At 41.8% G+C, this 12,695-nt stretch overlaps 1 protein-coding gene across 4 annotated transcripts in view; it reads right to left on the bottom strand.

Moving 5' to 3' along the window:
- Positions 1-2,477: 2,477 nt before the first annotated feature.
- furina (furin (paired basic amino acid cleaving enzyme) a) overlaps positions 2,478-12,695 on the bottom strand; it is an 82,779-nt gene continuing 72,561 nt past the window's right edge. For all 4 annotated transcript variants that reach the window (XM_035157127.2, XM_035157136.2, XM_035157145.2 and 1 more), the window contains exons 13-16: positions 10,104-10,283; positions 9,875-9,999; positions 8,896-9,018; positions 2,478-7,461 (exon numbers count right to left, since the gene is read on the bottom strand). In XM_035157127.2, the coding sequence (XP_035013018.1) occupies positions 6,854-7,461; positions 8,896-9,018; positions 9,875-9,999; positions 10,104-10,283 (1,036 nt within the window). In that variant the 3' untranslated portion in view covers positions 2,478-6,853. The remainder of the gene's footprint in view (positions 7,462-8,895; positions 9,019-9,874; positions 10,000-10,103; positions 10,284-12,695) is intronic.

Genomic DNA, 12,695 nt, shown 5'->3' with positions numbered 1-12,695 from the left:
CTTCCTCGTGTCTGTTTGAATGTGGTTACGCTCATTATAGAAATGTTGCTTTCAATTTAGGAACAACGTTAGAGGCCCAGTGATTCAAAAGCTTCAGATCGGTTTCAACACGCAGGTTAGAATAACCACAGGCATGCATGAGTCACTGTGTGCATCAGAAATATCAGACAGTATTAACTACTTATTTCCACAGTATTTGCACAGATACTGTGCTAGTGTTACATGCCACATGTACTTTACTTGAGAAATTCAGTTCCTGCGCTCCATCTCTAAATGTGGCTTCAGCTGTCAATCATGACGCTTCGCCCCATTTTATAGCATGAAAGAACTAATTCATTCAACACTTATTTTGACGAATACTTTTTACTTTGGTGGGTTTTATGACCTATACTGCAGCCGTGACACGAGGTGATGATTGAGATGCTGTGGCTTCACTTTTGGGGAGCAGTCACGTCAGCCATCTTTATATACAGTGGCTGCAGCCTTGCATGCTGAATGCAGGACTTTCACAGAACTTGTTTTTTTCCAATGTGCTTTACAAAAGTAAATTACGAAAATTAGCAAAATTCTTCTCTCAGTGTTGTGTTTAAAAGAGAGATATTGTGCTCATCGTTGGGTTGATGGTTTTAATTTGTGTTGTTACTTGTAAAGGTTCACATGCTCTAAAAAGCATGTGTCCCCTTTACGTGTCTTGTTGGTGGAAAGACTATTGGAGCAAAGTTTTCCCAACAGGGAGTTTGATGCAGGCGGGTGGAGGTTTACTGCTGAACCCAATATGTTACTACACATGAAACAAAGAGGAATTGATTTAAACATATTGCTTAGTGCTATTTACCTTTGAGCAATGGCTGCTGTGCTGAAACTTTCCCAAGGTGCAGTTTTTTTTCTTCTTCTCTCAAGTCCACTGTTCACAGACTGTAAAAAACTGCTGATGGTGTTTCTTGCATAAAAGAAGAAAAAGCTTTTCATTTTCTTTTTACCTCAGCGTGAACCCGGTCTCACTTCATTACTTGTATTTATGACTTGGTTGGTGTTGGGAGCAACTTCTCTGTTGTAAACCCATTGGCTTAATTACACCAGCCATACATCATCAGATACACTCATTATACAGGCTGGAGAGAAGAAGGGACAGAAACACAGAAATACTAATGCAGCAGGCCCCAGGGTGCGTTCACACACCACAGCGGAAACACTGAGGCTACAAACAAAGAATGATCCTTTATGTGGGGTTGAAATGTAAAGACATCACTGGTCATGTCGACCTAATTCTAATCTTATAAATCTAATTTATGACATCCCAGGACTGTGATGTGGGAGCTTAGTTGTCTGTGTTCATGTTGTCCTGTTCATCTTACTAGTTAACGTGGATGTCATTAGTAACATTGCATTTTGTAGAAAACCAAACTGCTGCAGGAACTAAAAAGACACAGAGTATCATTTAAACTATAAACCATGACAACCAGGACCTTCAGCAAAACAGAATAATTTTGTGAATACCTCAAAGAAATTAGGAAAAAAAACACTTTTACAGGTGACTGAGTTTTTCAATCTATTTTATACAGCGCACAGCGTGAAAAGAAATATCAGCCTTTGACCTAGTTTGGTGGTAATCTGTGCAGTAGCTTTTCGTGTAATCCTGATAACTAACTTCCTTGGGGAAGATAACATTTTTGACCTGATGATCACAATGGAAACATTTATAAATGAACAACTCTCTAATGTCAGTGAACTACCTCCACTACACACAGAACTACATCATACAATTGAGGTGTTATTTGCTTGATGGGGGCCTGTAACTTTATACCGTTTTATTTTATCAGTGTCTGATAATGGTTATATTATAAAAATATAAATCCTTATTATAACAAGCAAGCTATTCTGCATTTAAAAACAAGTTGGAATATCTTTACATCAATGGCAGATTATTTGTTTTAAAGAGAATAAGACTATCAGTACTCAAGTAAGATTTTAAGCAATTAAAGATACATGTTTTAGAAATTGAATGTATTTTGTATGTAAGAATTATATCTGTAAAATTATTAGTAACCCTAACCCTAAAAAGTGAGGGAATTATTCCATTAAAATATAGTGAAGTGTAAAGTAGCAGGGAAATTAAACACTTAAGTGAAGAACATTAAAATTATACTCGAGTATAATTTGTACTCATCCTGTTTGTCAGGTGGGATTTTTAGTCCACGAACATCAGAATAACATTTCATGCAAATCCCACAGTGGTTGATATGTCAGAGTGAAGTGTTGGTTCCACAAAAGAGCAAACATTAGTTCTTTCACTTTTCAAGAAACTCAAATTAAACTGCTGATACTTGCGCTTAAAAAAGGTTGTTCAGTGCAGGGCTTATACTTAATATTGAGTAGGTTTACTTTGTTCTAGTACTTTAAGTTAAGTTGTTCTATCACTCACTCTACATGAATACCACCAAGTAATGATTAAAAGTGTTCAAGTGAATAAAAACACATTCAAATTTGCATAGATCTTTATTTTAGTAGAATCTATAATTGACATCAATTAAATAAAAAGGAGAAAAACAAGAGCAAAAGAAAAAAAAAAATCCTTAAATTACAAGAAAATTACACTGCACCATTCATGTAGTACAAAAATAGGCCTTATTTTAGAGTTATGTCCCATATAAGATAGTCATTCTTGTACACTATTCATAGGTCACAAATCTGTAAGGTACTGTGTGCAGCCACAGGCCAGGAACCTCCCGAGGAGGCGGCAGGAGGTCAACCGAGTCGTCTGAGGCCGCTTCACTAACCGCCCCGTCACAAAGTGTTTTATTTATACTTCAACAAGCATGTGCACACACACGGACGCACGCAGATCTGATTCAGCCCTTAAGTTAATGGAGATGGGATACATTCTGCCTCCTCCCTCCACAGCTGCTGAACAGGGTGTCTCAAAACAAAAAGGGCAGAGATGACAGGATGAGATCAACATAACACTTTGAACGCAAGCGAACGGGGTCGATGGACTGTGACAACCTGAAAGCAAAACGCGTCTAAGCGGTACATCAGACAGCAGTGAAATGATTGTATTTGGTTATGCCAAAGATATTGCTCCGATCAACTCTTTCCGACTTAATATGGATCACCTCCGGCTGCGTCCTGAGGGCGGACCGCAGCTCCACACGACATGAATCAGTTAATATAAAGACAAAGTCTGTGTCTTCTTTTCTTTTATAATCAGAGACAACAATTTGCAATGAGCACTTTTGTTTCCTAACATTCCTGTAACTTTGTATATTAACAGGCTTCACACTCCAGTGCCAATGAAGAGGTTGCCTTATAATTAGGAGCAGTTTTCTGGCACGATTAGAGAACCTCTTACTCTTTTTTAGTGTGGCGTTTCCATCACGTTCTTGCAGTGAAGGGAGAAAGCTGACTGCTAATGGTTTCTCTCCCCGTGCTTTGGAAGCACTCGCTACTTAATGCCTGTCTGCGTCCGTGATATTCTTAAAAGTTTAAGACACTTGAATACTCAGAGTTCATCAGTTTAAAGTTTTCAGAGTTTTATCAAGCTGTAGTGACGACAACATGATGGATACATGTTTTCATGTGTGCACTTTTGGAGAAACTTTGTCATTTTTCTGGAAGCAATAAGAATCTCTTCTAAGGGAAGATGTAGAATATACAACGCTGACTAGACTGAGCATCAACTATCCATAATAATGGCATCAAACTGGTAGAAGTCCCACAGTATTGTTCACCTAAAAGAGCAAATTCAGAGCCTCCAGAGTTCAGGAAAATAATTTGCGGAGGCAATTTTGTTGCCACAACAGATAATGAGCAACATTATCTGTTGTTTGCACACTTAACCACGCTGGGAAGCCAATCATATTTGGCGTCTCCAGTCTGAGGCTGCAGTTATTACATTTTTGAATGAGTATCCGTCTTAAACTGGGGATAATCAAAGCCTAAATGGCAGTGGGCACTAATGTACAGCACACAAACAGTATTAACTTTCTCTAAGGCCACATCCTCTGGTTGGTTTCCAATCCAGTTTAGTGCTTTCTGGCGGAATCTGCCACGATAAGCCAAATGTGCTCCACCTGCACTGGCCATCTGAGATGAATTAGGCTTCCTGGCACAATGTTGTGTTTGAGAGGACACACACCAGCTCTTCTCCATCCATCTGCACAGGATTTTTGGCAGGTTTAAATTTTCTTTATTCTCTGCTGATTTTTTTATATATTTTTTTTTACTTTGACCAAACTTTTTCTATTCAAATCACATTCAACTCTACACGCAGTTCTCATGTGTTACTCCTTCTGAGAAGGCTTCCCAACACATGCGGTTTCATTAAAATGGATTTGTTTTGTGTGGTTGTGCACCTTCACCCAAAAAACAAGGAAATTGATTGTCAGTGACAGAAGTGAAAAAGGTCTCAACCCCAAGTGGAACAGTCTGAGTAGAGACTGAGTGCGAGCGGTAAGGAAAACAAACGCCCACAACTATTTTACATCGATTTCAGCACTTAAAACGCTGGCCAACAAGATCTATGGGCAAACCCTCCATTTTCTATTACAAAGCCGATGGCTGCCCATGAGCGCTGATCATAAAGGCATACATACACACACTTCAGGAGCGATAGAGGACTAGGATTTACACAGCAGCTTTACAGTTTCTGAATTGCAAATTGCTTGTTTCTCTTCTACAACATAGATTTGAGTGTTTTCATATCTGTCCTAAATATAATGTGACCTCTATAATCATTTAACAGCTCCTCTGACTGCATATGAAACCTTGCTGAATGATATGAGAGGTAGATAAAACGATGAGCAGCTGCAGTTTTGTATGCACGTCATCACCATGACAACCTCTCTCAGCAAGCTCCACTGTGTTTCTACCAGCAATAATAATAATAATAATCATCATTTCAACAAAGCAGAAAAAGAGATCAATGGATTCAATGTGGCTACACTGGATTAAATCACGAGCTGCATATTTTAGATCATAACCTGCCCGGAAGAAAAATCACTCTAAAACTATCTTCCCTAAAGGTATAATTAAAAATCTCTCAGAATAAATAGTTCAGCATCATTCAGAATATAATTAATTGGCAAGTACACTGAGAGATGATCTGAATTTCAGATTAGATGAAGACTGGAGGGGAAGTGCAGAGACGCTGATGAGATGTGGAGACTCGACGCAGGATTTCCAAACAATATTCAAGATTTGAAGAAAAAGAGCAGGAACCGTGAGATGAGGGAGGAAAAGAAAGCTTCACGTCAGAAGGCAAATTCATTTTTTCGCCGCCTTTGACCGACACACACACACACACACACACACACACACACACACACACACACACACACACACACACACACACACACACACACACACACACACACACACACACACACACACACACACACACACACACACACACACACACACACACACACACACACACAGTGATATGAGCTGTGTATAATAGGTGTTTGTGGTGCTAATGTGCTCTAACTAAAGGGGAAAGCCTTAATGTATTGTTGTCGTTTCTGCTCCGTCAAGAAATCAATCACAGGTAACTCAACAGCCGCCAGCTGCTTGGAGAAGCTCTTGTGCTCGACAGTCCCACATTGTTCTGGGTCCCATCAGCATCTCAGCTGCTTCTCTCTCAGCCGCAGGGTGTGAGCATGTCAGACATTGAATATCCCCAGAAGGGATTGTGCCTCAGGGTTGATATAGTAGCCAATCTGCAATTCTCTGTGTGTGGTGTGTGTGTGTGAGATTGCTTTTAATCTATCAATTTCTTGGGAGCCCTCCATGAGAATTTATAGTTTCTTAACCACGATACGGTCTGTTCATTGAGAATCCCAGAAGGCAGGAAAAACGTTGCTAGTTGTTTGACTCAGTTTGTTCTGCCAGAGCTGAGAGATCATTCCAGATCGTGTCAACAATAGAAGAACTAAAGCCCCCAATCACACGTAGAACAATGACTGTGTAGATAAAAAGAGCGACTCTATGAAAGATGGATTTTGCTCCAAGTAAATACAATAACCGTCTGGTAATGAAAAGGAAGATGACAGATGACGTATCCAGAAAGCTCTCAGCCTGTTTTGTTTCTCTGACTCTTGACACAGAATTTTAAACCACCAAAGTCTGGACATTTCCTTCTCACTTACCACGCTCTAGATTTTTAAAATGCACTTGTAAAGCACTACGGATAAGAGATGCTTTTCTGAACAGACGTTTGAACGTTAATGTCACCAAACAACACTGGGTAGAATTATCTTTTTTGTTGTTATCAGTTGTTAAAGTTGTTGAAGTTCTTAATGTGACAGGAGCAGCTTTAGTTTTCTCTATAAAAGGGCACAACACTATTCATCAGATTTACACGCTCAGTCACACACCGTCATTCAGACATGTGTTCGTTCTCCCACAACCACACACGTCTACTTTTCACAATCGACAATCTCATCTGGCTACTGCACTGAGACTGAAGGAAAGAGAGAAATAGTGAGAAGGAAATAATAATCATTTGCTTACTGTAGGAAAGGGGAGCTGGAGGGGAAAATGGACTCTGCACAGACCCTGGGAGTGATTGAGGGTAAGAGGAGGGAGAGAGCCAGTTTAATAGAAATGCGTTGATGTGTGAACAAAGCAAAGCTTGGGCCATCCCGAGTTCTGAGAGACAGCAGCTTCCCATCAGGTCTCCCACAAGCAGAGGGGAAGACAAGACCCCGGAGCGGGGCTCAGCTGAAAACCCAGGCGGACAGAAAAAGAAAAAGGGATGACTGTGAAAGGACAGTTACCACAGCCCTGAATTACCAGAGAAATGGGGCTGACAGGATTTTAAAAGCAGGAGAAAAGGAGGGATGTGCGGGAGGCATTAAAGAGCACTTTGTGTTTTGATAAAGGCAGTCCTCTCATTGTGGACGTCAAACTCTTCATTTTCGGAGTCTGTGTTTACGCCGTCATCCCCCCACACTGTCGGGATGCCACGGTAAGACACCACCCTATTTCCCCCGAGGCTGAAACTACCCCCAAGACCACCACCTCCCTCCAAAGAAGGCAGCTTGATGACTGCGCCTGAGCGCAGCTGCAGCAGCAGGAAGATGCCAGCGAAGGTGGCGATGATGGCCATGCAGCTGAGCACGGCAATGGTGATGGGCAGCTGGGAGCTGAGCTGGACCCGCGTTCCAGGGTTACCCGGGCCTACTATGAAGCTGCCAGGGGACTCGCGCATGTATTGGTTGAGATGCAGGCAGGTGCCAGAGAAGCTGTTCAGGGAGCTGTGAGGGGGGCAGGACAGGCAGGCCTCAGGGCTCAGGCTGCTGCACGTCAGGCAGGGCAGTGGGCAGGGAAGGCAGGCTGGGACGGAAGCTGGCGATATGAAGTTTCCCACTGTGTAGTTAAGGGGTTGGGAGCCCACTGAGTAACCTGCCGGACATTCTTTCACACAGCCCTGCTGAAAGAGGTAGTAGCCGGCGTTGCACTCTGTAACACAGAAAGAAACTGAAATTAACAGTCACACTCAACTTTTACCTCCTCATAGGAGTCAGGACACATAAACAGAGAACCAGGACTCCTGCCCAGTCACTCGTACCTCAGAGCACAGAAAACATGGTTAAAGAATGATAGCTTCGTCTCTGACAGGGTCGTTCTGTCCCGAAACAAATACCGACAGTGCTCACACCAGAAATTATGATCTATGTAAATGTGATCCATGCCTGACAATTTCTGTCAGCTGATTTCTTGATTTTCTTACTTGACTTAAAAATGAAGGGTTTACTGACAACGTATCCTCTTGTCCTTTTGTTGGACGTCATTTAAGCTGTCCTCCCCTTTTGCTACAGAGCCAAGATGGCGAATATTGAGAATAAGGAGTGTCACTCTTTATGATCATTGAATGCATTGTGTACATTTAGTGCAGTGCGTGTTGCTACACTTGTCAGTTATGCTCTCAAAATAGCAAGTGTGCACTGTCTAACACTTCTGTATTCACTCAATCCATGGGTCATTGTGAGACGGTTTTGAGGCAATTTCACTTTCATGTTGCCATTTCCACTTTTTGTTAGTGCATCACTTGCTTACTAAAAAAGAAAACTGATGATGAAACGCTTTGCAATTGATTTGCCGAGACGTTTAAGTGAACGGACCCATTTCCATTTGCAGCAGGTCCAGATGCAGACCATTGCCTGTAATAGCAATTAACAGACTCTGGCTGCCGGGGGTAACAGAGCTGAAAACAGGAGTGTGACTCAACAGAAGGAGGAAAATCAAATTTACAACAGCAGCTTGTCAACTTGTTCAAAAACAAAGAAAAATAAAGTCTTAAGCCCAAAGTTGTAAAACCCTGTGCACTACAGGATACATGATGATCAAAAAGGTTATGATTACATTAAGGGAGCCCTCAAATGATTATGTTTATGACGTTTTCTGTCAGTATGTACATACTTCTGACAGCCTGTAGGGGTCAGACTGTCACTATTTCAGACAACATGTAGTATAGGTGGACCTCGTACTGTTAGTGGGAGCTTTAGACCTTGAACTGGATTTGGATTCAGCAGGAGACTGCAGTGTGGAGGACAACATTAAATTTAGATGAGATGATGAAAAAGATTTCATCAGAAGTCAGATCTTCATTCAAAGTTGATACTAATACTAAATTAGACTCCTGATATGAAGCATGTGTGACTTTAAAGTAGAGCTGCTCACATTTGGCACAGAGAGACAATGCAAACAGATGCAGCTGAGCACATACGCCGTATGTCATACGGGATAATATTTCATCCCGTTCACCTCACAGTATCCAGGCCACTTCACTTATCACATCTCCACATGACGCTGTCATTATACTACCAGTCCTCAGCTGCTGTGACAGAAACTTCCTGTGAGGACCCAGCTGGAGACCAGCGACATCATTCTTACCAATGCATATCTGCCTTAGGTCCAGGGTCTTACAGCTGCTGCTGGTGGGCTGCGGCTTGTCAAACGAGCTGGAGGATGCCGAGCCGGTGCCATACAGCACCAGGCTGAACTGGGTCAGAGTTCCTAAGAGAGATGGAGAATAAAAGAAATTAACAGAGGGGAAACGTAGGCCTGTCAAAATCAGCAAGGTTCCAGCTCTCCCGAGGGTGAATTTGTCAAATGTACCCTCCACTTATTGTAGACTGAGTTTCTGCATTAAGTGACAGAAAATTACTCTGGAATGAGACGCAATTTGAAGACGCCATGATTTCACTTTGAGCTTAATAAGAGTGTCATAAAGTGCACATCTCAGTGTAGGGCCTTTAAGAGGTCCCACTTTAGTAAATCACCTTGATAAGGAGGGAGGTGTGAAGTGTTCTACGTCGGCTCTCTGTCCGTCTGTCGTTTGCTCAACTTCCAACTTGGTGGTTTTTGTTTGCTGAGGATCCTGAGATGGGTCAACTATACGATTTTTTCAATGAGCACTTGTCTGGACCACAACCCTCGGGACTGATATTTAGTGTGTGAGAAATTTGGTGCAGATCCAAATAAAAATCTGGATCTAGTGAATTTATATTTGGTTTCATAAAGAGACTGTTGGGACTTGGCAGAGGTATGCGCTTTAATGTCACATGCAACTATTAGTAGGACTGACTAACCATACTAATAGAAATCTGTCTTTCTTTATCTAAAAATGAGAAATTGATGACAGCTGCTCATGTGTGAGAATTCACAGCTTTAATTTGCTATTGTTTTAAACTTAAGATCTTAAGAAATGTGAAGAAGGCGCATTCTTATTCTATTTTCAGACATTTCATCTATCAAACAATTATTGAATCATTCAGGAAAGTAAGCAGCAAATTAAATTAAATATGCAGGTGATTCCAGAAAAGAGTTTGCTTTTTTTTTATCTGTTTAATAAATGATGAAGATGTTTCACCATAGTCGCTGGCACCAGCCACATTCTCAATCTCCAGTGTCCACGGCCCCGTGGGGTTCTCATCCCAGGAGTGGGTGGTCATGAAAGCCCAGTCATTAAAACCCTCCGATGAGTAGTCATGAGGCCTGCAGGAGAACAACACGCAGACGGTGTAAATGCATTGTGTTTACCAACAGTTACTATATATATATATATATATATATGTGCTTGTGCAGTTGTGCGTTTGTACCTGGGGTGGAGCAGTGTGGAGCGTGTGCCGGCAGGACTAATGAGGTGGATAGCCAGGTTTCCCCTCCGGTTGTAGGACAGGGTGAGCCGCGCCTGAACGTGCTCTAATGAGGTCACGTGACTGTCTGACCCAATGCAGGCGCCCACGCTCATGTTGATCGATAGACGGCTGCCAATATTCCTGTCAAATGTGAGAAACGACACATAGCAAAGACATGTTAAGACAGTCGTGTGTGTGTGTGTGTGTGTGTGTGTGTGTGTGTGTGTGTGTGTGTGTGTGTGTGTGTGTGTGTGTGTGTGTGTGTGTGCCTGTTTGTGTGTGTGCATGCTTGCGTGTGTGCATGCCTGCGTAGTCTTGGTCTGTGAGTGGCTGAAATTATTACTGGCTTGTTCTAAGCTCGGGATAAGCTTCCTTCCAGGTAAGTGTGTGAGTGACATTTTGCTCCTGGCCAGTGTGTGAGCCTGTGATGGGTGAAGAGTTTCTGGCCTTGAACAGGATTAGTCGCTCACAACCTGTTGAATCAGTGTCCTCTGAGGAAGTAAAGCAGCCTCCTCTTGTTACCCCCCCACCCCCCCTCCCCCAAATCCGCTTAGGAGATTACACGCATCCACAACAATTCTGAGGAGGAGAAGGAAGGCGTGAGGTTTTAGTGACACTGAGGTGCCCACATTATAAACAGGATGTCGTGTGATCACTCGCTGTAATCACCTTTGAGACTCTCTCAGAACTATCTCGGAATTTACACTTAATGTCCACATTATTGTGATGCAAAATGACTTCAATGTCCCCTTCAATACTTTCATGTTAGGCTACTGAAATGCATTTTGTGGTGGTTCTGGGCACAGTCACAAAGGGACGTGGAGGAAATGGAAATTTATACAAATTGCTGCTGAAGTTTTTAATCATTGCCAGCTGACCACTGCAGCACAGTCGTCTATGATTTAAGGCCTGAGAGACGTTTGTGGCACTATAATAGTCATGATGGCAGAGAAGAACAGAGGGATATGCTTCAAACTTGAGTCACTGTAGAAAGATGAGAACTTTTTTATCAGCAATATTTCAGTAGCAGCTGCAGGTGAAAGTCACCTCAGTGACAGCGATACATATGATATGTGAAATCTAAAGGACTCCTGTATAATAACACGAGAACTATATTGTGCTGTACAATTATTAATTATACATTACTTTTGTTCAACTGTGTTTTTACTTGACATTCTGCATGTTGCAGCAAATATGGCCACATCACATGCATTTTACATATGTAATTTCACATTTTTTAAATTGTTCTGAATCCTAACTGCAAAGATCCTTTAGAGAAATGAATGTGAATGAAATCCAGAGTGTTTCGAGCTTTACAGAACCACCGAAAATATTCTGGGAAGCAGCCAAGCCTAAAGAGCTGCCATCCATTTGGTAGAGTATGTTACAGAGAAACAAGAGAGTCTCTGAATCATAAATCACTTTCTGAAAAGATATGTCAGAGCTTCAAGCTTATGCCACACTCCAGTTTGTTGAGTTTACGGTTATAAAATATTTTGTATCACTGGTGGAAGTATATGATAAAGTCTGGTAAATCCTCTTTAAAGGCTATATAGACAAGATATTAAACAGTAAAGGTACGGTTGGTGAGTTGTTCCTAAAACACTTGAAATCCTCCTGATGCCCAGATCATCAATAAATAAAGTTGTATTAAAAAACAGAGAAAAAGCCATCATTTCAGTTAGCGAGCATGGAAAAGTCAGCTTCTGACAGTTGTCAGGCAGCGTGGAGTAATAGCATTCTAACCAGAAAATGAAGTGTAAGTGTGTGTGTGTGTGTGTGTGTGTGTGTGTGTGTGTGTGTGTGTGTGTGTGTGTGTGTGTGTGTGTGTGTGTGTGTGTGTGTGTGTGTGTGTGTGTGTGTGAGACCCTCCCTGGGAAATTGTTGTCCTTCTTCCACATTTATAAAGCAAGCAAACATGACACCTGGGTGAAAACACTCTTTTTCACACTGTGACACAAACATTACAAACACACCAGGCCTGCATACAGAGGTTCCAACACCGACAGGAACACCAACCCACAGCAAGGCAACTAGATGGATTTTTTTGGGGCTCTGCTGTGCTCGCCATGCTTCAAAGCACAGTAAATTTTCTGATGAAAACACAACGGTTGTCTTACTGATATAATATAAATCACAAAATGAAAACTTCTATCAGTCTGGAAATCATCAACCTCTTAGCCACAGAACATCACTTAAAACCTCATTCATTGCTCACTCTATAGCCAAAGTAAACGGGCAAATACTGTAATTGGTATAAGGTTGATGATGTTGATTTAGTGCCAATGTTGATATAGCCGTTCAAGTACCATTTCTCCTTTCCCCTTCTTGAGAATAGTGCCATGATTCTTTTTAGGTTAATGACAATGAGCCCCTACCTGCTCATTTATTTCACCTCACTCCAAATAAGTAAGTCAGCTAAACACCTACAACACAAATTGAATAACCTGCCTCGACTGCTGCTCCCAGACGCTCCGACCATCTGCTCTGAGCATCTCACGGCTGCAGCAGATAGAAGAGAGAGAGAGAAACCTCAAACCCTAACGGAGCGCA

The sequence above is a fragment of the Hippoglossus stenolepis genome, chromosome 1, assembly GCF_022539355.2.
Source record: "Hippoglossus stenolepis isolate QCI-W04-F060 chromosome 1, HSTE1.2, whole genome shotgun sequence".
NCBI lineage: Eukaryota > Metazoa > Chordata > Actinopteri > Pleuronectiformes > Pleuronectidae > Hippoglossus > Hippoglossus stenolepis.
This window is presented reverse-complemented; position numbering and strand designations above follow the sequence as displayed.